The 24,281-nt window shown below is 40.6% G+C and overlaps 1 protein-coding gene across 1 annotated transcript in view; it reads left to right on the top strand.

Moving 5' to 3' along the window:
• The window catches only part of THBS2 (thrombospondin 2), a 54,586-nt gene extending 31,445 nt beyond the window's left edge, over nt 1-23,141 (top strand). The window contains exons 14-21 of the mRNA XM_056852332.1: nt 2,234-2,393; nt 5,557-5,675; nt 8,330-8,564; nt 14,478-14,705; nt 15,620-15,891; nt 17,699-17,796; nt 21,478-21,617; nt 23,050-23,141. Coding sequence (XP_056708310.1) covers nt 2,234-2,393; nt 5,557-5,675; nt 8,330-8,564; nt 14,478-14,705; nt 15,620-15,891; nt 17,699-17,796; nt 21,478-21,617; nt 23,050-23,057 — 1,260 coding nt within the window. The 3' untranslated portion in view covers nt 23,058-23,141. The remainder of the gene's footprint in view (nt 1-2,233; nt 2,394-5,556; nt 5,676-8,329; nt 8,565-14,477; nt 14,706-15,619; nt 15,892-17,698; nt 17,797-21,477; nt 21,618-23,049) is intronic.
• The last annotated feature ends 1,140 nt before the right edge of the window (nt 23,142-24,281 follow it).

Below are 24,281 nucleotides of genomic sequence, written 5' to 3'. Positions count from 1 at the left end.
TGCCCCCTCCCCATGTGCTTTAATTCCAGATACGCAGAAAAGGCAGCCACAATCTGCCTCTTTTTATTTATCAAAGTTTAATACATCTGAAGATAGGGGAATTTTTTTAAATGAGGGAAACTGTAGAATGAGGAAAAATTAGTGTTGCAGACCTGACCCATATAAATCCTCTGTATCTACTTTTAAGGGGAAATAAGATATTGTGGATAATATATACCTTTTTCGAGCTGGATAGCTTACCGGGGACACTGAGTTTTATATTATCAACATTTAGTGTCAATACAATTTCTCAAAAGCTCTTTTCACAAATGACAGTGAACACATTTACAATTTGTATGCTTAATTTATTTTAAATACGTGGGTTGAATTACGTTTAGTGCGTGTACATCTGAATGTATGATACAAACCTGACCTTTATCCCGGTACTGGTCCCTAATTTCAATTGTGTTGGCTCTTTCTTACAAACATATGTACACATATGCATGCAATATGTACAGGTATGCATTGGAACATATGAACAGGGCTAAAAAATGGAACACTCCATGGGTCTAGGTTGGTTTTAGGCCTGTGTTGTGACACTGCACGATAACATGTTTGTCTGAGGAAAAGCTTAATTCTGCTGAGGCTAAGATGATCTATCATATTCATCCACCAGGATGTGCTGAACATTCCTCATTGAGTGATATATATTATTATTAGCATCAGAATGAGACCCATTTGGGAATCCCAGTGGGAACACCATTCTGAAGTGTATTTCATGAATAGAAGGGGGAAATCCTTATTATAGTGTAACAACTGGGAACCCACAAGGACTTGTGGGAGGTATCTCATCTCCCCTTCCCCCACTATTTCCTCTTTCCTTTTCCTGAAAAGCCCCCATAGCCTCTCCTCTTTTTCTGCTTCCTTCTCCCCTATGGTTGCCAACCACCAGGTGGGGCCTGGAATCTCCCAACCACAGAGATCAGTTCCCCCTTAGAGTTGCCAGCTCCAGGTTGGGGAGTGCCTGGTGGTTTGGGGGTGGAGCCTTGGGAGAGCAAGGTTTGGGGAGGGATATAATGGCATAGAATCCACCTTCCAAAGCAACCATTTTCTCAGAGGAACTAATCTCTGTTATCTGAGCCCAGCCTTCAGCTCTACACCATATTTTTCGGATTTTGGTTTATTAACCTGAAATTTTTGAATATCTGGTATAAGCCGAATACTTAATAATAATTTATTATTAGGTCTATGACCGCAGTCTTTGACCAAGGGAGGAGGAAAGGAAGGGAGGAGAAGACGAGGGAGGATAGGAAGCATAATACATAGTAAACGTAATAAGGATAATACAATCTTAAGTTAACAATGCTAAAAATTAGGCGTCAGCCCAGTAAGTAAAAATCCTAACTAAAATAAACTGGGGGCGGAGCGAACTGACTAAAAATTGCCAGAGGTAGGCGTTGAGAGTTCTTTCTTCTTAAGAGCAACCACTCTGGCCAAAAAGCGGGCAACATTCGATGTAAGCCGAATACTTAATTTGGCTATTTTGGATTTTTCAAAAAAAATCCCTGTCTAATAAACGCAAACCCCAAAAATACTAAAAAAAAAAAAGAAAATTGGTGCACACTTCTAGTTCTGAGAAGTTTTTTTTAACCCCCCCCCCTTTTTTTTAGATTTCACATTTTTTCTGCAAACCTGGGCTGTTTTTCAGGTTTGTAGAAAGATCCATCTTGCCTGTTCATAGCTCCAGTCATCCAATTGAAGTATCCTCAGATTTGGCTGACTTCGCTGTCAGTGTATAGACAAGTGGGGACCTGCAAGAAATTTGCAGGAGCAGCTATCCCATTCCCCCCACCTTTGCTTCCTGCCTTCACCGCCTTCTTCTCTCTTTCTCTCACTGTTTCTCCCTCCTGCCATCCCTTTTATTACTCTCTCTCCTCAATGCCTTTCACTTTCTCTTTCTTTCTGCCCCCCCCCATCATTCTTTCTCTCTCTAAGGGGTACCTGGCAACCTTGTCCAGATTAGTTGTAATAATAGTTGTAATAATCCAGGCCCTCCAATGTATTATTTTAAGATTTCACATTTTTCCACAAACCTGTGGCTTTTTAAAGGTTTTTAGAACGATCTGTCTTGCACGTTCACAGCTCCAGTCACCAGCTGCAAGTATCCTCAACGTTGCTTTTAGAACAGAAGAATATAAAATAGCTTTTTAACTTTACTTGTATACCTTATGTTTAATCTTGTTTTTCTTTTTAGGACAATTGTCCTCTTCTTTTCAATCCCCGTCAATTTGATTACGACAAGGATGAAGTTGGTGACCGCTGCGATAACTGTCCTTATGTGCATAATCCTGCTCAGATTGACACCGATAATAATGGAGAGGGAGATGCATGTGCAGTGGACATTGACGGAGATGGTATATTTATTCATTCTCCTATATCTTGTATTTATTCAGCATTGCAACAACAGGTTCAGAATAAATTTTATTTTTCCATTCGGAATAACTACTCGTACCCCCAAACAATGTCACATTATAGCCCAACATGCTCACACATGTGTTTAAAAAAGGCTGAGTGTGAGTGCAATCTACAAATTAGATAGTCCATAATCTCATTTTCTCCATGTCCATTCTCTTTGATTTATGTACCAAAATAACACATTGCCCAGTCCTAATAGTTGCTTAGGATAGAGCTGGCCACTGAAACAACACAACAAGTAATATTATAATGCTTTATAATATTGTTGTGCTTGTTCATGGTGCAAATTATGAAGTTGCTTTCACATGCTTGTTGGATCATTGACATAGGCCCTGATGTAGCTCTAGTTATATACACCAACAACCTGCTAATTTTGCAGCTAGTCGTGAAAGAATGCAAGTGAAGTTTCACATTTAAGTTCACACTAGAATGTGCATCCCATTCCGAGCAATGTCTTGCAGATAGTGAGGCACTTCTCACAGACCAATACTGCCCATAGTTATATATGGAAATTTCAGCCGTATGTTTTAAATCATTGCAAGAAACTGTCACAATCCTGCCATAGCTGTGCATTTTAAAATCCTATTAATTTCAATGGAAGAGTTAAGTGTGCACTTAAATCATTTCCAATGAACTTAGTGAGACTTAAAAGGATTCATTAAGCTTTGCTATGCCCTTTCTTTTTATTAAACCAAGTTTCTGAAGACTATTTCTGGCTTTATAATCGTTCCAACAATTTTTTAGATTTGTTTTTATTTACTTAGGAATTCACATCCTGCTTTTCCATGTAAACGTAAGGTGGCTAACTAATGGAGAAGCATAGTTCCAAATACAAAACATCATTAAAATAATTAAAACATCTCAATGGAAAATATACAAAGCTCAGTCCAATTAAAACCCATAAAACTAACCAACCTCCAGAATCCTCTGAAAAGGAAATGTTGAAGAGTACCATTTTACAGAAGGTTATAAAAGCTGCAGACTTGAGCTCTACTGTAACTTTCTTAGTGACTTATCCTGGTAACTTTCTTAGTGACTTATCCTGTCAAGTTTGGGGCCATACAGAAAAGACTTCATATCCCCTTCCCCATGAATAGCGGAACTTGAAGGAAGGCCTCTTCAGCAAGTCAGAGAGAGCACTCCTAAAGAAGCTTTACTCAGAAGTAAGCTTCCTTGTTATTTAGTAGGGTTTATATCCAGGAAAACATTCTTAGGACTGCAGCCGTAATGACCAAAGGCTTATATATAAGTAGGATAAGTTTAAAAAAAATAAAACAATCATATTCATTTAATACTTTTGAATAATGTTATAAGGAATAAAAGTATAATTATGGTTGAATCTTGGGTAATGACTTGCCTAAAGTATGCCTAGATGATGTGCCAGCCAAATCAAATGTCTTCACCAAACCTATTTGCCAAAAACCCTTGGGGAAGGAAGGAAAATTTCTCTTTGGGCGCTAGAGTAATAAAGATCCCAAATTACACTTCTGGCTGTGGGGTGTGTGTCAGTAAATGATATAGTGATATTTAGGGCTATTAAACTGGCAAAACTGACCTGAACAGAAGCCGAGTCCTGAAAAATCTACCAACCTAAACATCTTTGGTGTTTTTTGGAATACTTCAGGGTTTGTGGTTTGGGCGCAGATTGGAAGCAGAAGCATCAATGTTCTTTGAAAGGATGTAGCTGCTGCATATCCTGGCAGCTTAATCCCAGTTTTTCACACTGGGAAGAAATTAGCAGTTAAGCCTTGGATTTGGTCCAGTAAACATTTAAAATGTTGGCTGTGTCTGTCAGCTGAATTGCTAAAGCTTTTTGATCCAAGATGGTGATGAGGAAGGCGGACGCTAATACATGGAACTCTAAAACTTTTGAACGTTCCTCCTAGTGTTAAGTTTTTATGACTATTCAATGTAGTTTACTTACATGTACTTCTTAGAAATATATAACCCATCATCTGAAATTAGCCAAGGAAACATACAGCCATTAAAACACATATAGAAATTCTAAATATAACTATTACCATAAGGGAATCATTTTGTTTGGCAAAATCACAAGCATCATTATCCACCTTTCTCATTGAGATTCAGGATATCTTACAGGGTTATAAAACAATGCAGTAAAGACCAGTATATTACATACAATGACCAAGGCAATTAAATTGGATCGTACAATTAGAGAACAATGAAATAAAAACAGTATAATACATCAAATTGGAAAAATGATGCTTTGATTTCATCTTAAAATTGTATAAGATGGTCTATAGCTCTGTCTGTTAAACTCTGTCCATTTTATAGGAGCCATTACCAAAAATGCCTTCTTCCGATCAAACCTTCTTGCCAAACAGAGCAAACTTTGAGTTAGATGTCTCTTAAGATTTGCTGTACTCAGACTGCATAGGGCTTTAAACAGTATAGCCATGACCTTTAATTAAGCCTGGACCTTGATAGATACACAGTGGAGTTAACAGGCTGGTTATATTTTACCTTTCCACTACTGTAAGATAAAGTGTCACGTGAAGTTTTTGTTTGTATGGTTGAGAGTTGGGCAGAATAGAGCCATTGAGAAAGTGAACAGGAAAATAGCTCATTGAAAAAAGCAGTTTAACCAGCATGGAACCAAATGACAGATCCATACAGACCTCATACTTGGTTGTATCCATTTATAATAGGATTGCAGTTTACAGTAATATGGCAAGACAAAGGTACCCTATTTGACAAGCACAGAATTGTGCAGTGGCTATATAAGGGCATAACATTCACTGAGCCATTGTAAAACTGCCATCCCATTCTATACTACCCAAGCAGGTAGAGCTGTCAATACAAATATTTAAGAATGAAGAGTTACACATCCATTCTTAAAATGTGATTACTAAACAAATGAGAGTTTAGGACAGTGTGCAAACAGAATATATAGTGAGAAATTCATCTGTCTATTACATTCTTTTCTTCTATGATCTCAGAGCAACTGTAGTATAATTGTCTCAAAAAGGTGGTAAATCAGGGATGACTCTTTACAAGAAACTAGCAAACTCACGAAGGTTGCACTGTGAAAGTGGGATCTAAACTTTCAGTGTTGTTGGTATTGCTTTTTCATCCTGTTAGATGTTTTCAATGAACGAGATAATTGCCCATATGTCTACAACACAGACCAGACAGATACGGATAGGGATGGAGTTGGCGATCAATGTGATAACTGTCCACTGGTGCACAATCCTGATCAGGTAAATGAAAAATGCACTTCTGTATGGGGACTGAATGAAAGGATTCAACACACTCTGTAGAGATGTGATAAACTACTACGCAGTTCACTCTCTGAGCTATGCTTTTGGGTTTCTCAACAATCCTGTCTCCCCCACCTTCTTTGCAAGGCCTCAAGTGTAATTTGGAAGGAAAGGAGGTGGAATGAAGATCTGAAAGATGCTGTATATTCCCATCATCTACCTTTCTCTATGTATTGAGGAGAAACCATTTCAAGATATAGGAAAGTGAGAGAAAATAACTACTTCTCCTAAAGTTTCTTTCAGACCGATGTTGGGTTTCCACATGCATATTCATAATTCAGTAAATTCCACATGAAGACCTGCATGCATGATGCAGCCTAGACATAGATTCCATCTTGTCTTGTCTCCTGTAAGCACAATACCTTGCAAAGGAATCATCAAGTGAAACGTTTATAATGTTTATTCATGTGTGAATCTTCCATATGGCCAGCAGGAAAGCTAGCCTTGTTTTGGTGTGAGCCTTCATTCTTTCAGTCCATGTTTCAAGGTTAAACATGTGATTTGGGAAGAGGAAATAAGGGTTTTTTGCTATTTTGCAAGCACAGTACCAAAGCAAATACACTTGTTGAAAAAAAGTAAATAAATGCAGAAATGTAGCAGCAAAGCTTCCATTGCTCACTTCTTCTCATAAAGCAAGCTACAGGCACTAGTGTGGCACCTCCCTGCTTGGTCACCATCATGACAGGAACTGAACATTTTGTTGGTGGAGGCAGAAAATCCAACTGGCATCTCTGCTGATAAAATGCAGAAATAAATGAAATAATTGACCATTTGCTGCCCTTGAGGCAAAATTCTAGAGACAGGCTTTCTCACCCTGTCTAATGTAGGACTGACCCTGACAGGGCAAATCAGAAGCATCTTTTATAGTTCCCTAGAAAATGAAATATTCCTGAGAATCTCACCAAAGCATTGATTTCTACAGATTTTGCTCTAAAAAACTTCTCACCAGATTAATTTTGCTGTGGAGGAGTGCATGACTTCTGCATGTGGCTGGAATAAGTCATATGTGTGTAGGAGCGTGTGGGAGAGTAGAGGGGGTTTGTTGTTGTTGTTTGGCCCACCAGGCAATTTAAAATTAGTAACATCAGTCCTAGACCAAAATGGGCTTTTTAGTCTTGTATTCGTGCTGTACCCTACTTAATCAGAATTATGTTCTGGAAGGGAAACAGCCCAGTTTACATGGGACTAAGATTTTTCTGCTCAGAAACCCAATGCACTATTATATTAAAGGCAGCTATGAATAGTGAAGTCTGGAGTGAATTGAATGCACAGTTGTATGAAAAAGTCAGTCTTCAAGTTTGGAAAGCTCCAGTACTAAATGTTTGCCTTTGATTTGGGTGAATGGTTTGGAATTTCTAATTGTGCAAAGTTATTTCTGCCAGTTTCTCAGAGCTTATAAAAAGGGAATGTTGCTGAGGTCAATAGCAGCCACTCATATCTAAAGAATGTTGCCTAGGCAAGACAAGCTTCTTTGAAGAAGTCCAGTTTTTCTCAGTCTCATCTGTAAAATCTTACAAAGGGGCCTAAGGCTAAAATCAAGAACTTTGGAAGGGATTTCTGCATTGGTGCTGGGTTTGTAAAAACAATTGCAGCAATTTTTCCTTGTATATTGCGATGATGAATATTGCATCAAATATACACCCAGGACATACAACAATGCCTCCATGCCAGAGGACTAGGTCTGAGCCAGCCATACAGCTTTTGGAATTTTAACATTTTATTAGAGCTGATTTTATTAATTAAATGTTTTAAACTATCAGCCTTACCCCCCATTCCCAAAATCGACAAAATAAACAAAACCAAGCCAATGATCTGGTTTTTGGCCTTAACCAAACGCTGTTGCATGCAGGAAGTTAAGCAAAGATCTCTGTAAACCTCAGTTTCCTAAATATCTCTCAGTCCACACATTAAAACTAGAGGACACATGAAACAGGCTTATACAGAGTCAGACCGTTGGTCCAAATAGCTCAGCTGCTGCCAGTAGACAGTACTCTCCAGCAGATAATCCCACCAACTGCAACCTGGGATTCTTTAATGGGAGATGCTGACAACTGAACCTGGGGCCTTCTGCATGCAAGTAAATGTTCTACCATGGAGCCATGGCCCTTGCCCTAGGATTCAGCGTGGAATGCTAATCTAAATATTCTTATTGAAATCATAGAGATTTTCAGCAATGACTCATGTAGAAATGCAACAGGTAGTCAAGTGTGCTGCATCTTTGCATCGGGAGTGATTGGTTTATTCAATCCTGTGTGAAGCAGAGATGTAGAAGAATTACCTATGTCTTTTACTAGGCATCGCAACCAGCCTTTTTTCTTCTTTACCTCTCATTAGCATTGGCAGATGAAACTACATTTTGAGTTCTAGAAGATCCCAACCCAGAAAGTTGAAGCAACAGCCAGGATGCAAAATGTAATTTAGGAATTTTTAAAAGCAATCTTAATAAGCATTCAACATACTATTTCTGATTTTTAGAATTTTCTCCATCAGACGTTGTCACCAAACTACTGGCTCTACCAAACTACAGTTGTATAATTATTCTTTTGGATGTGCTGTTACCAAGATTCCAACGCTGGTTCTTTTCTCCTCTTTAGACTGATATAGATAATGACTTGGTTGGCGACCAGTGTGACAACAATGAGGACATAGATGAAGATGGTCACCAGAACAACAAAGATAACTGTCCTTACATTTCCAACGCCAATCAGGCTGATCATGACAAGGATGGTAAAGGGGATGCATGTGATTCTGATGATGATAATGATGGGGTCCCAGATGACCGAGACAACTGCCGCCTGACGTTCAATCCTGACCAGAAGGATTCAAATGGTAAGAAAATTCCACAACCACCAAGCCCAACTTTCTTTTTCATATGCATTGAAGCTGTGGCAGCCCATGGAGGTAATTATTGGTGTGGGGGGGTCTCCTAAACAGAACTTAACAGTGAATAGTATAAAGAAGGTTCTCTAAGTCCAAGCAAACACCTGGATTAGAAAGTCAACCCAATTTTGACCTATTTATACCACAGAAGAATCTGTTTAGGTGCTGATTTGCCTTTAGTGTTGGCTCCAATTTTGAAAGTGTTTTTAGACACTTTCAATATGGACTCTCTATTCTTCTGGAAGTGTGCTGATATTTCTTATCACTACAAATATTTGTTTACCTCCTTTAGAGTGTTGCTTTCTTTCTGAGACTCAAGATGGAATACAAAATTATAAAAATGCAAACAACAACAACAAAACAACCCACCAGTATACTTGAGGATGGTGAATTTGTTTGTGTGGGAAGAAACATAGGAATACATTCAGCATCTGCTTAGGTGTTGAATCAGAGATACATACAAATGTACTTTCTTGCCGAAATTCTCAAGTGGATATCCAGCAGGACCTCTCTCACTGTGTGTGTGTGTAAAGTGCCGTCAAGTCACAGCCGACTTATGGCGACCCCTTTTGGGGTTTTCATGGCAAGAGACTAACAGAGGTGGTTTGCCAGTGCCTTCCTCTGCACAGCAACCCTGGTATTCCTTGGTGGTCTCCCATCCAAATACTAACCAGGGCTGACCCTTCTTAGCTTCTGAGATCTGAGGAGATCAGGCTAGCCTGGGCCATCCAGGTCAGGGCACCTCTCTCACTAAATAGCTTTTTTTTGTATTGAAACTAAGGCCTTTGCACTTTGAAGATAAGAATGCCCACAGATCAGCTGAGCCACAGCAAAGCACTACATTTAGAACCCAAGCAAACCCAGTTCTGCTTACAAGACTCCAAGCATATGTTACAGCTGGAGCAAATATCTCTTCTCTATTAGATTTGTGAACAACTCTTCTGTGAGAGATTTCCCATAGAGTAATTGTCTTCACTGGGGCAGTGCTGTGGGGTGGTCAGAGTGTTAGACTATGGGGTATTTTTCACGGTGGATTTTGGTTCGGTTTCGAATCGGAGCAAACAATAAACTGATTTAAATAGCTTTTTCATGGCAGTGCAGATTCTCCCCCCATCCCGAGGCATTTTCAATTTTTCACGGGAGAAACAGCGCACTTCTCTGCCCTGCTTACGTCTGCTGCCGCTCATGACTCACTGCTCCAAATCCACCTAATCCCGCCCACTCTTCCCATGATCCTGTGTGTGTGTGTGTTTGGGGGGGGCATCCTGAGAGCGGCAAATCCAAGCCAAAACTCCCATCACCCTTCTGAAGAGAGGCAGCCAGTCTGCTCTGGGTCTCCCAGCTGGTGCGATCCTATGTGTGTGTGTGTTGGGAGGGGTATCCTGAGAGCGGCAAATCCAAGCCAAAACCCCCATCACCCTTCTGAAGAGGGGCAGCCAGTCTGCTCTGGGTCTCCCTCCAGCCGGTGCGATCCTATGTGTGTGTGTTGGGGGGGGCATCCTGAGAGCGGCAAATCCAAGCCAAAACTCCCATCACCCTTCTGAAGAGGGGCAGCCAGTCTGCTTTGGGTCTCCCTCCTGTCGGTGCGATGCTGTTAGAGTGGCAACTCCCCCAGCCAATCACCGTTCTTGGGGGAGGAGAAAGGAGACGTCCCGGGGAGCGAAGCAAACATTTTTTCATGGGCATCCGAGCAACAAAACGCTCTTCTACTCGAAAGTACGGCTCAGAAGTGGTTTGGATTGCCTCTCTTTTAACCCGTCTTATTTTGCTCAGTGGGGGAAAACACGGATCTGCAGTGAATAACCAAAATTTGCCTCCGACGCAAATCAGCATCGAAACAGCAGCAAATCTCCGTGAAGAATACCCCTATGCCTGGGGCAACCCAGGTTCAGATCTCCAAGTGTAAATCTGGGAGAACCTGAGACTTGGAGGCTGGCAACCCTATGTACATGGCTCCCCCTGATCCTCATAACAGCCACCCTATAAGTTAGGCAGAGACAGAGAATAACTATTCATGATTATCCAGAGAGTTGCATGACAGAGCCATGTACATAGGGTTGCCAGCCTCCAAGTGTAGTCTCAGGTTCTCCCAGATTTACACTTGCCCTCCAGACTGCAGATATCAGTTCCCCCTTCTCTCTCCCTTCTCTCCCTTCTCTCCCTTCTCTCCAAACACTAGGCATCCCCCCCCCCCAAAAAAAAAATCACCAGGAATTTCCAAAGACAGAGCTGGCATCCTTACACCTTGAAAGAAGGGTAGAATAAAAACAACAAATATTACATCTAGGACGGTAAGGACTATAAATAGAGCAGGCATGAAGAACCATCTTTGACATAACGCCTCCACAGAGCTGGAAAACGTGGTGGGTAGGACAAATGTTTTTGTTGTGTCTTGAAGGAAAGGCAGCCTTGTCTGCAGTCAGCACCAGAAGGGGCATTGACAACATATGTGATAGATAATTAAAACCTTATTTGGACAAAGAAATTACTACTTTGATGCTGACAAATGGAATAAAACTGGGAACATTCACTTTCCCCCTTAAGTATTAGGAGAAACGCGTTCTGGAGCGTGCACCTGGTCAGAATTTGCAGTTCAACTTGGCTGCCTGCCAAACAGCGAGTGGAATGTGGAGCCATTTTCTCACAGAAATGAACTGCAGAAAACATTTGAGGTGTCTTACTGTCTCATTCTCATTGGTTTTTTTTCTTTTTTAACAGTCCTTAAAAAATTCTTTTATAACAAAGTCCTTATTTTTTCCCTATATAACAAAGTCCTTAAAATTAAATCTTATGGTAAAGAAACATGCCTCTAAAACATACAGACTTCTCTTGATAAGAGAAATTAATGTAGACTCTTGGTAATAGAACATGTGAATTTTTTTTGCTCATGTGGAACTGGCTATTTTGGTAATCTCATTATTCTCTTTTTAGCCCTTAGCCATGCATTGCCAGTATAAGGGAGCCATGTTGCTATGGTATGGTCCCACACTGCAGTGGTCTATATATACATACTGGGGCCATGTGGGTTTTTTCCCACTATTGTTGCCCAGCTGGAAGGAAGGGTGGTAATCAGTTTGAAAAGACTTATTCAGCTGGACCTCCTCAGAAGGAGAAGAAGAAGAGTTGGTTTTTATATGCCGACTTTCTCTACCACTTAAGGAAGAATCAAACCGGCTTACGATCACCTTCCCTTCCCCTCCTCACAACAAACACCCTGTGAGGTAGGTGAGGCTGAGAGAGCTCTAAGAGAGCTGTGACTGGCCCAAGGTCACCCAGCTGGCTTCATGTGTACAAGTGGAGAAACCAACCCGGTTCACCAGATTAGCGTCAGCTGCTCATGTGGAGGAGTGGGGAATCAAACCCGGTTCTCCAGATTAGAGTCCACCGCTCCCAACCACTGCTCAACTGCTACACCATGCTGGCAGACAGCAGGGCCAGGAGGAACTTACCTGCCTCCTCCAAGCTGCAAGCCAGATCAAGACTGATCTGACATGCAGCTTGGAGTGGGAGGTGGGAGCAGTCCTAGCTCTTCTGTCTGCATGCTCTGACTCCATGGAGCGCGCAGACAGCGGGGCCAGGAACCCAGACATTTTGCACTGGGAGTGCACGCAGGGGGATTGCTCACCCCTTCCTGCTTCCCCACCTGCTGACCATCAGATGGTCAGCAGGCAGCCCGGTTGATTGGCGGGCAACTGCCCGCCACAACAGAGCAGTAGAGAACCCTAGTCAACACACAGAATGCTTCTATAACTTGGTTTTGTTGGTTGCAGTCTCTGTGAACTGGGAGCTGTGCCATAGATAACACATTAATCAATGGAGATTATAACTACATTCCATGGTTCAGAACAGCGGTTATTTTCGCCCCATAGTGTATTATTGCTATTTTCCTGGAAGGTAAACAATATCCACCATAAATGAAGAATGTGTAGCCAAAAGCTATTTTTTGCATGATTTACCATGATTTCTTACTGTAATGACAAAAATACACGGCCACAGTCTTAAGTATTTCATGAAAGAATGTTGCTGAAGGCATCTGATGACACAGAGATATAATTTGTAATTCAAGAATTCCAAAGCTCCTCTTTAATACCAAGCTCTGTAGCACTCAGGGCTTGTTATCAGGCCTTATTAGGATATGAAGGGAAGGATTATCGGTTGTTTTTCTCAGCAACTTTTATTTTTTTTGTTCATGTTCAGTTGAGAAATTGCAGATATTGCTTTTCAGGAAGATCAGTGGTATCCGAAAAATAGTGGTAGGATCTGGTGCATGCTATTTTTTTGTGCTTCTGTGTGGTTGTCGTGTAATAGAGCCTCCCATGCTTTGAATCAAAACATATTTTCTTTAATCTGGCTCTCATTCTGGAAGTTGTAGCTATTTATTAATGGCGCCATGAAAGACTTTTTAATTGACCAGCATGTCTCCATCTCTTGGGGGTACACCCTGATACATTACAGTTGTTGTCCTTTCGGCTTCTACAAAATGACTAATTTGCATTTACTTCTCTGGAAAGGAAGCAATTTCTCACCAGCATAATTTCATTCCAGTTTCTCCAGAGGGTAGCATGGCTGCTGAATTAGGGTTGCCAGGTGCCCACTCCATTCCTGCCCTCCATTGGCCACTGTTGCTCCATTGAGCAGTGGTAAGGAAAAAAGGGGGAATACATCATAGCTGGGGTTTTGATGTCATTTCCAGGTTAAGACCCAGAAGTAAAGTAGCTGACCCCTTGCGATGCTCCAAGACAGGGGTGTCAAACATATGGCCCCCAAAGGGCTTTTCTCTGGCCCTTGGAACCGAGGCAGCTAGTCCCCCTTTCCCCCTCCCCTGACCTTTTCTGAGCTTCCCGGAGCCGCTGTTGCCCCACGCACCAGCCGGGAAGCTTTCCCCTTCCCTTTCTGGGCTTCCCAAGCCCAGCCAAGATCCTTCCCCACTCCCTTTTTGTCTTTCGCTTCCTCGCTTTCATTCTCTTTTTCTTTCTCTCATCTCACTTTCTCTCCCTCTTTCTTTCTCTTTATCACTCTTTCTCTCTTTTCTCCCTTTTTTCCTTTCCCTTTGTCTCCTTTTCTTTCTTTCTTTCTTTCTTTCTTTCTTTCTTTCTTTCTTTCTTTCTTTCTTTCTTTCTTTCTTTCTTTCTTTCTTTCTTTCTTTCTTTCCCTCTTTTTCTTTCCTTCCTTCTTTTCTTCCCTCCCTCCCTACCTCCCTCCATTTATTTATTTATGTACACATAGCCCGGCCCGACCAAGTGACATTTATGTCATACCGGGCCCTCCTAACAAATGAGTTCGACACCCCTGCTCTAAGAACTGACCAAATATCTATGGTATTTTCAATGGAGTTTAGGGATTTCTAGAGGAGGAAAATGCGGCGGGGGGTGGGGGGAATACATTGTCACTAATGTTTTGATGTCACTTTCAGGTGACCAGATTTCTATGGGATTTCCCATAGAGTTTTGGAAATTCCTGGAGCATTGTGGGAGGGGGGCACTTACATCAATTCTGGTTCTTCACCCAGAGGTGACATCAAAGCATCAGCAATGCTTTCCCCTTCCAGACTCTGCCCCCAACCAGCTCCCAAGGAGCATGGATGTGAGCCTAGCATCCCTATGCTAAATTTACTGTATTTTGTCAGGTCTGACTAGGTTTGTCCAAACGTCATTCCATTCTGTACCTGGCCCCAGTGTCTAGGTATTTCAGTGTGCACCCCAAGGTCCAGTTGCAGCACTAGATATATGATATACTAGATATACACTGTACGTTTGCATAATTCCTTCTGGAGATAGATACTTTTTCCTACGGAGAAGAAGAGTTGTGAAGATAATCTGAAATAATACTATATGTGTGGTTTTTTCCCAACTTGTTTCACAGGTGATGGCAGAGGTGATATCTGCAAAGATGATTTTGACAATGACAGAGTCCCTGACATTCATGATGTGTGTCCTGAAAATGATGCCATTAGTGAGACTGATTTCAGAAAGTTCCAAATGGTGCCCCTGGATCCTAAAGGAACGGCTCAGATTGATCCAAATTGGGTTATTCGTCACCAGGGCAAAGAACTCGTACAGACTGCTAACTCAGATCCTGGCATAGCTGTAGGTGAGTATTAGAATAACCTGAAATCATAAGCAGAGTCTGAAACCTGTACCATACCTAATGCTAAATGGAAGAAGTGCAAGCATTTCAGCAAGTCCATGCATTCACCTGAACCACATAGTAAAGCTTGTCATGGAATGTACCACTTCAGGTTCCACATGTTTGAATATTCGCTATGGAGTAAACTCCCTGCATGTGGGGAAACAGCAAGTTGTGCAGAAGGCGAGACTAGACTGAAGAATCTTCCCTGATATGCTAGTGGTCCAAGTAAAGGGAATTTTTTTGTGGCAGATGATTCAAGCTTATGTCTCCTCCACTTGTAGCCTAAACGGAACAGTCTAGGAAAACCTCTTTCACTTTGTTTGACAGAAACACACAGCAGCTTTGAAAATACCCATAAACAAGTCATATTTTTACAGAAAAAGTAAGATTCTATAATGTAGCCCCGGTATGATCTGTTAGTAGCCTGCAGACTTCTAAGTAAATATCTTGAAATTGTTGCTTCTGTTTTCATTTTTAAAACCACAATGACTTATTTTTCATAGACCTGAACTGTAAAATGTGAAGGCACTTCAGTCAAAATTCTGTGTAAGCACCGATGAATATCTATTTCCTAAACAAATTTAATTCATTCAGTAAGGGAAGGGGCAGATAATGCATAATGTCAAGTAACAGACAAGTGAAAGGTACATAATATCTTGTTCACCCTGGGAAATAAGGAAGGTATTAAGTATAATAATAACAGATAGTAATAACAGATGCCTGAAACCAAGTAGACCATTTTGAAAGGTGAGCAAAATAAGGACATTTTACAATCAGGCTATTGAAGTGGCTTTCTGGTGAAGATGTCACCAGAATGTCAAAAACACTACAACTCCTGAGATGCTGAATTTGTACCCTTTTTCATTCTGCTCCAGGTTATGACGAGTTCAGTTCTGTTGACTTCAGTGGTACATTCTACGTTAACACAGATCGGGATGATGATTATGCTGGGTTTGTCTTTGGCTATCAGTCCAGCAGTCGTTTCTATGTCCTGATGTGGAAACAAGTTACTCAGACCTATTGGGAGGACAAACCCACCAGAGCTTATGGTTATTCAGGAGTATCACTTAAAGTAGTAAACTCTACAACTGGCACTGGAGAACATCTGAGAAATGCCCTTTGGCATACTGGAAACACTCCTGGACAGGTATGAGATTATAAATGAAGTCTAACTGTGGGCTGCCTGTATTAGCATCCCCCCCCCATCTTCCTTAACTGGTAATTATATTATAATCTAATTTTAAAAGCAATATGTGGTACTCCAGTTCTTGTAGGTTATCCGGGCTGTATGACGGTGGTCTTAGTATTTTCTTTCCTGACATTTCGCCAGCAGCTGTGGCAGGCATCTTCAGAGGAGTGTTACTCCTCAGAAGACACCTGCCACAGCTGCTGGCGAAACGTCAGGAAGAAAATACCAAGACCACGGTCACACAGCCCGGATAACCTACAAGAACTGATGAACTCTGACCATGAAAGCCTTCGACAATAATTTGTGGTACTGTTTAGAAGATTTGATTTACCCAACCTACAACACATGTCTGTTGATTCAGGCTTTGATTGCTGCAGTGGATATAACATTAGATATAGCTATGGAAGATCCAGGCTCCAATTCCTGCTGCGCATTTCATTTCCTACTAGGGAACTGTAGCTCACCCATGTAAGGCTTACTATGCTACTCTAGCTGGAGCTGTGTGTGGAATCCTGTGGGCCTTTTGGCCACTAGGCATGATGAAAGATAGCCATGACAAATGTACTCTGGTCATCTCTTATGGTAGGAGAAGAAACAGAATGGGCAGAATATATTGACACTCTCTAAGGATAGGGTTGTGCTTCAGCTACAGAAGCCACACACAGTCATTAATATGCCATTGCTCACTACTGAGAGGGTTTATTGCTCAGTGGTAGAGCACAGAAGGGCCCAGATTCATTCATTGGTACCATCAGTAAGAAGTATCTAAGCAGTAAAAGCTGGGAAAGACCTTTCTCTGCCTTAGACCATGGAGAGCCCCTGTTAGAGCAAATTATATTGAGCTACTAATAAAGATGGAACAATGATTTGACATCATAAATGGCAGACTAATATACAGATGACCCTCTTAGCATGTTTCCTTTATACAGGATCTATAACTGAGTTGTAAGATTCAGAGGGTAGCTGTATTGGTCTGTAGTAGAATAACTAGACTCAAGTCCAGTAGCACCTTACAGACCAACAAGATTTTTGGAGTATAATTTTTTTGGAGTTAAAACTCCCTTTGTCAGATACGAGGCAAAGGGAGCTTTGACTCTCAATAGCTTATTCTCTAAAAATCTTGCTGGTTTCTAAGGGGCAACTGGGCTCAAATCTAGCTGTTTGTGAATATTAGGTCCCAGATCTGAATTACATGGCAGTGAATTCCACAAGTTAATATGCTTTGATTGCAGAATGTTTTCTTTTTTCTGACCTAAATCTACTGCCTATCAATTTCATTGCCCCTCTAATATCTGGTATTGTGGGGGAAGTGACCCCCCATCTGTATCCACTTTCTCCACCCTCATGAATAGTTTGTATGTCTCTGTCACATTCTCCCTCAGTCATCTTTTCTCTAAACATAAAGACCCAAACTCTTTAGCCTTACCGCATAGTAAAGGCACTCCAATCCTATGATCATTTTGGCTTCCCTTTTCCAGAATACAATATTATTTTTGAGATACAGAAACCAGAACTGTACACAGTATTTGAAATTTGGCCACGCTATAGATCTGTGTAAGGGCCTTACTACCTGTTGTATTTTTACTCCCTTTCATTATAAGAGTTAGCAGAGACTTTAACTTTTTCTTGCCACACACTGAATAGACATTTTCATCTGCTTCAACCCCAGGATCTCATTCTTGGTCAGATATTGCCAGTTCAAACCCAATCAGTATATATTTAAATGGTATTTTACACATGAGGTTTCTCTTTTTAATTATCTCAGGTGCGTACCCTGTGGCATGACCCTAAAAATATTGGCTGGAAAGATTATACTGCCTACAGGTGGCATTTGATCCACAGGCCTAAAACGGGATTAATAAAGTAAGACATTCCTTGAAATCGCTGGTATTTCTTTTCCATCTGATCATAAAATGAGGTTTTATATTGTAGTTTGTAAGCAAATTCTAGTGCTGTGTCACTTGGGTCATGGCAGTCTGTCTGCTGGTTGCTGGTTGATTTGAGACAATCCTGAACAGTGTGCCCTTTCCCTTCAGATGTGTTCAATTTCCTTTGAATGCTTCAGAGAAACAAATCCATAAATAGATTAAAAAAATACCTCAAACTCCTGGAAAGTAATTTTTTTTTCTGAAATAACCCACACTTGGGAGTTGGGAGGGGAAATAAATATCAAAGCAAAGCTAAAAAGAAGATTGAAAGATGGAATTTTTCTTCTTTGTGCTCTTGGAACTTGAATAAAAAAATTAATTCAAACGAAGGCGTATCTAAGTAACATCACACTTGTGCTGTTACCTCCGAGCAGTCCTGATTGAAATACAAACATCCATTTATGCAATTATTCACAGAAGTTATTTCAATAAAAAATAAATCAAAACCCCTATTTACACAACAGTTCCCTTTTTATGAGTTTAATGCAATGACAACATTCCCGTTCCAATATGATGTTGTGAAAATGGGGCAGGCACAGGAACTGCTCAATGGACCTAGACCCAAATCCCCACTGAAATCAACAGTTTCTTCCAAGAGTCACTGATCTGTTGCCGGAACCATTCCTACAACACCACCTTAATGTGGGAATATTGTGGACAAATTCCAGACCAGTTATATGTGTTTGCACCTCAATACCAAAAAGAGTGCTAGTCAAGAAACGAATATATTTATTGCAGTGCACGCATGTGTAGGCAGCAACCTCCTCTGTTGTTTGTTGTTGTCTGTAAAAGATCTCATGCCATAATAAACAGGTTAGTCTCCACAGTAGTCTGTGTCTTTTCCAAGATGGATAAGTTTGCAAGATGGTTGGCAAAACCAAGTAAGGCCAAAAAGTTAGTACCCGGGGGGAAATCCAGAATGAATGAGATCATAAGGCTAATTCAAGCATTTAGAAAATAGGAAATGATAGAGCCTTATGAAATAAACCACTTTTGAACCGCAGGTCATGTGTTTGAATGGTCCCCAAATTAATGTCAGCTTTACAAATTCAGAGGACTTTTTAAAAACATTGGGAAGCATTAAAATACACAATTAATGGACTTATGGTCTAAAGTCCAGGGAGGTGTATGTCACAAGCTACTTTTGCATCTTTACACTGATTGTAGTTGTGCCTAGTTGTAACATCCTAGCACTTTCAGAGAACATACAGGAACAGCACCATGAATTCAAACATAGTAGTCAGCAGCTCTGTTTGATATATGATATACCAGTTTCCTAGTTATATGATATACCAGTTACCTGAACTGACCCTAGAAGCTAAAATGACTAAACTGAGGCTATCGTATTTTGGTCACGTCATGAGATGACAAAAGTCACTGGAAAAGACAGTCATGCTAGGAAAAGTTGAGGGCAGCAGGAAAAGAGGAAAACCCAACAAGAGATGGATTGACTCAATAAAGGAAGCCACAGCCTTCAATTTGCAAGACCTGAGCAAGGCTGTCAAAGATAGGACATTTTGGAGGACTTTCATTCATAGGGTTGCCATGAGTCGGAAGCGACTTGATGGCACTTAACACAGTTTCCTAGTCCCTCCTACACCAAGGAGGAGAAGTAATCTGAACAGGCCTCTAGGATATGGCATACTGGCTCTTTTCCTAGAATGTCTGGAAGAAGAAGAAACTCAGCTGGGGATGCACTACTCCACTTCTATGGTTGTATCTTAGTTCTGCACTTTAAAAATAGCCCAGACTATATGACATCCTGAACGTAGGTCTTCGATGTAACCTCTGCGTCACTAAATAAAATGTTGACTTGCCAGATTAGAACCATTCAAGTTTTAATAGCTGGTAATTAATTCTCATTTGACTCATAGTTGGTAATGTAATTCTCATTTGAGCCATAGAGTAACTGGCATTTTCCCCCCCAGGAGTCAAGTACCTTTTGATATGCATCCAATCCTCATGAGTCAGTACTGTGCCCACTATATACATTACACAGACAAGGTGATGCCGATCCAATGACTATTAGTTATGCTTCTGCCTTGTTGAGATTAATGCAACTTAAATTTGGTCACAGTTAACTTGTCCAATTGTTTTCAGTGGTCCTTAAGCATGGCTAACTTTCCTTGGTTTGGAGTCATATGGTACTCTGTTATCATTCATCTGCACTGTGCCAGGAGCAGTATTGCTATGAGTTTCTCCCACATTAAATCAGGTCTGCTTTGACTGTTTTATGTTTTCTCATGCTCCAGCATCTAGCCACTACTACTTGAGAAAGAGCAGAGACAAAGCGCTGTTGTAGAAAACCCCCAGTAATTCAACAAAACCAGAGTGGTTCTATTCTGGTCTTATGTCTTTGGCCATGAAATGTCTATGCTGTTTTTAATTGCCTTTGAACACAACACGAGGTAATGACTGTGTAATTTGGCTTCCATTGACTATATATATACCTCACAACATCATAAATCTGTCTCCTGAGAACACAATGACTTATAAGCGATTGCTACTTTCTCTTCCGAAAAGGGACTGAAGACTCATTGGCTAAGGGGGAGATGGGAACGTTGGAGGGAACTGTTGCTATGGAGTGAAATTGTTTTATTACCACTTGCTTTTATGGTCCTGGGCCAGCAGCAGCCTGAAACTTAAATTTCCTTTGCATACCAGAAATTCCATCATATCCTGGCACAAGAGCTTTTGCAATCATGATGACCTAATTTTCCCCCTCCCCTGCTTTTTTCACTTTTTAAAATTTTTGTTACATCTGGCCTGATAAAGAGTTCAAGGAAACTCAAAAGCTTGCACACTGTCATGTGCCATTGGGTTGGTCCTAATAAAAGGTATTACAGGGATTATATTGTTGGCTTTTTGGATTTTAATTGCAAAACCCAGAAACTAACGGTGCAATCCTATGTAGAGCCCAATCCTATGCCTTTGATTTCAGTGGGCTTAGACTGGAATAACTCTGCACAGAATTGCTATAACTGTTTAAAGTTAGGGGAAAGGGTTGCTTCAAAACAGACTCATCTGCTGTGATATACTTATCCCTTTCAGCTGAAGCACATTATAGCATCTGTTGTCAGACATCACCCGGTGTGCTCTGAGGCTATGGTGTTCTTTCTGCAACTTGTGTGTATGGCCTTCCTTCAGTCTTTTGTACCTTTGAGTGTGAAAAGGGAAAATCAGCTAAACATTAAATACTGTGGTGGCATAACAAGAGATGAGTGAGAGTTAAATTGTGTGTCTAGATCTCTCATCTAATATCTGATTGCTTATAGATGTACAGGATGCATGAACATCAAACATATGATGTTCTTTCTCAACACCAATCTGCCCTACCAGATTAGGCTTGCACTAAGAAGGAACTAGAAAATATGGTTTTGCAGAATTACTTATGGAGCATCATCGGTAGTGGAGGGGAAGGCTGTCTGTGGCAGTTGGCCAAGGTGGTTGGTGTCACGAGGGTTTGTAGGGTGGACCATGTGCTAGAAGTCATCTTCCTTGGAAACTTGTTTGAGACAGTGACACGACACTTCTTCTTAGGCTCTTCTTGCAGCTAGAACAATAAGATGTCATTTCAAGCACCATGCTTGACCTACATTGAATCCTTCCTTCACAGGGTGATAGTATATGAAGGAAAGCAGATCATGGCAGATTCTGGACCAATCTATGACACGACCTATGCTGGTGGGCGGTTAGGTCTTTTTGTCTTTTCACAAGAAATGGTTTATTTCTCTGACCTCAAGTATGAATGTAGAGGTAAGTTGATGCATTTGGAAAATTCTCCCACATGTAATATGTATAACCCGCAAAGGAAGATTGCAATGAATATGGAAACAGGCTAGTTAAAAAAATCATGTTCATTTCATTGATGCTGTATAATTGAGCATTCCCAGTTGTATGTGTGAACTGAGGTTATGGAAAAGCACAGTGATGGGCCATTGAGTGATGTGAACATTCTGTCAGTGGTACTGGATCTGAGATGTCTCATTCACATTTGTGCAAAACAGGAGGACCTCACCAGTGGGATCACTCAATAAAATACAACAAACATCTTTTCCCCTTCTGTACCATTGTATTTTCATCTCTGCTTTGGCTCATTCACATTTGCAAATTATTGCTTTCTCTTATGGTCATCAAGTAATGAATGTGGATGTGCTAATCAGCCCTTAGAGTCATTAACATTCATCCCTGATACTGCTATTAGTTCCATTTAATAGCTTTGAACTGTTCCAAATCGTTTCATATTGGAAGGAGAATTAACAGGCTGCAGTCTTTACATAAAGTAACACTTCTGAATAATCATGCTTAGGAATGGAGTGTTTAGTGAGGGGCCTGAAGCAGCCATATGTACACCAGCCTCAACATAGCTAAATTAGCCATGCTTTCAGACAATAGTCAACCTGATTTGCAGACTGGCATGATACACACTGCAACGTGTGCCATTGTGTAATCTCTACATGTGAGTTGTTTCCAGGTTAGGCTTATGAAAATAGCTTCAGTACTAGTGACGTTAACGCTGTTGACCAAACCCATCTGAATCCAGATTGTCATGCTTGACAAAGGAGGTCTAAAGTATAATGCTAAGCATTTTCTCAAATCATTATGTAACTGTAGAATTTGTAGCAATGTAAAAAAAGGAGCAAGAGGAAAAGGTTGTGTAGGAGGTAGAGTAATGGACTGGGGAGAGAAATTCTATCATAACCATTATGTTTATTGATCCTTCAGCAAGTCATATGGATAGCTTTGTTAGTCTGTTGCAGCAAAATTAAACAGAAGTCCATGCATGCATCTGATAAAGGGACCTCTGATTTGTGCAAGCTTATGCTGGGATAAATTCTGCTAGTCTTTAGGGTGCCACTGGGCTCCTGTTTAGTTCTTCAGTAAGCCACTATTTCTTATGTCAACCTGCAGCTCATGATTATTGTAAGGATAAAATGAAATAAACCTCCCATTAGCCATCCTGAGCTTCTTGATGGAAAGGCAGGATTCAAATCTGGTAACAGTTCATTGGTGCATATCAGTTTTATTGTGATTTTTTTATGGAATACTCTTGCTGTGTCCTGATAGTCTATGGTTTTTGTTAGCCTCTATGAGTCTCATTTATGGCCAGAATGAATAAATATGCCAGACCTTTTTGTGTTCAGTGTTTACTCTCCAAATACTAACCAATTGCTTTGCTCTGTTGCAGATGTCTGAGCTAAGGCTGTTGTGTAACCAGCAAAGTACTGTAGATGCTGTTCAACCTAGACACCTCTGTACATCCTGGTACTTCAACCCCCTCGCTCCCCTTTTGGCTCACTCCCCTGACTTTCTACTTCCATGCTGCCAGGAGAGATTCCCCCAATCCTATAACAAGTGCCTTTGAAGAGCTTCGACTGGCAGGGCCTAAATGTGAGCATTAAATCCACCACTGAAGCAAAAGCAGATTGATGTGTAGAATTAAAATATGGCAGACACATTGTTCATTGTTAACAAAATGGTGTTTACATTTAAAGCACTTAATGTATTTAAAGTACTTAAATACTTAATGTATTTATATAAATATGGGATAAAAGGGGGTCTTACATCATATAAAGAAGGAGCAGCAAGTTCTTAAGATGTCCACATTACTTTCTCAGATCAGGGCTGGGCCTTGGTAACATAAAGACTAGGAGGTCAATTTCAGCAAAATTAGGAAAGACCAAACCGTATCTTCCCTCATTAAATAACAAGCCATTGGAAAATATGGCACAGCCAAACAAGAACGTGGTTTATAATGTCCTTAAAATGTTAATGATTTTTGAGATGTATCATGTGCTTGGAGATTTTAGAATAGAGCTCCCTCTTGTAAAAACAAATTCTAACACAACATTTGGTGTTGTTTTGCTTTAATAAGAGGTATTGCATGGCTTTTGTTTTTTTAATTTCAACAGTACAGCTGGACATCCTGAAGGACTCTTTAGGTTTGCTATTGCTTCTATTCTATGAGAGTGAATTTGCAATTATTTTTGTGGGGTTATACACATAAGAATGTTATTTCAGAATAGTTCATCCAGTAATGTGGATTTTATTGAATGACTCCCCCCCCCCCAACCCCGTATACTCCATGGAAATGACTTTTAAGACTCCGGTTGTCATTCACCAATCCTTCAAAGGGTCATAAAATGACCCCAGCATGAAAATTCTTTCTGTGTGAATATGCACACAAAATTGTTCCATTTGCCTTCATGAACAAACCAGTACTGCACAAAATCCTGCCAGCATCACTTAATCAACATTCACTACAGCTGTTCTATTAACATTAATAGGACTGTTCTGGAGTAAAAAAAAATAGGCTGTGAATCACTCTCTTAAAAATGGGTTCCACTTGTCTAATTTACACTTTTCCAATTTTAATTTACATTCCCTCTTGTGTCTCAGACCCACAACCAGTATTTCACT

Source organism: Euleptes europaea, chromosome 7 (assembly GCF_029931775.1).
Source record: "Euleptes europaea isolate rEulEur1 chromosome 7, rEulEur1.hap1, whole genome shotgun sequence".
Taxonomy (NCBI): domain Eukaryota; kingdom Metazoa; phylum Chordata; class Lepidosauria; order Squamata; family Sphaerodactylidae; genus Euleptes; species Euleptes europaea.
This window is presented reverse-complemented; position numbering and strand designations above follow the sequence as displayed.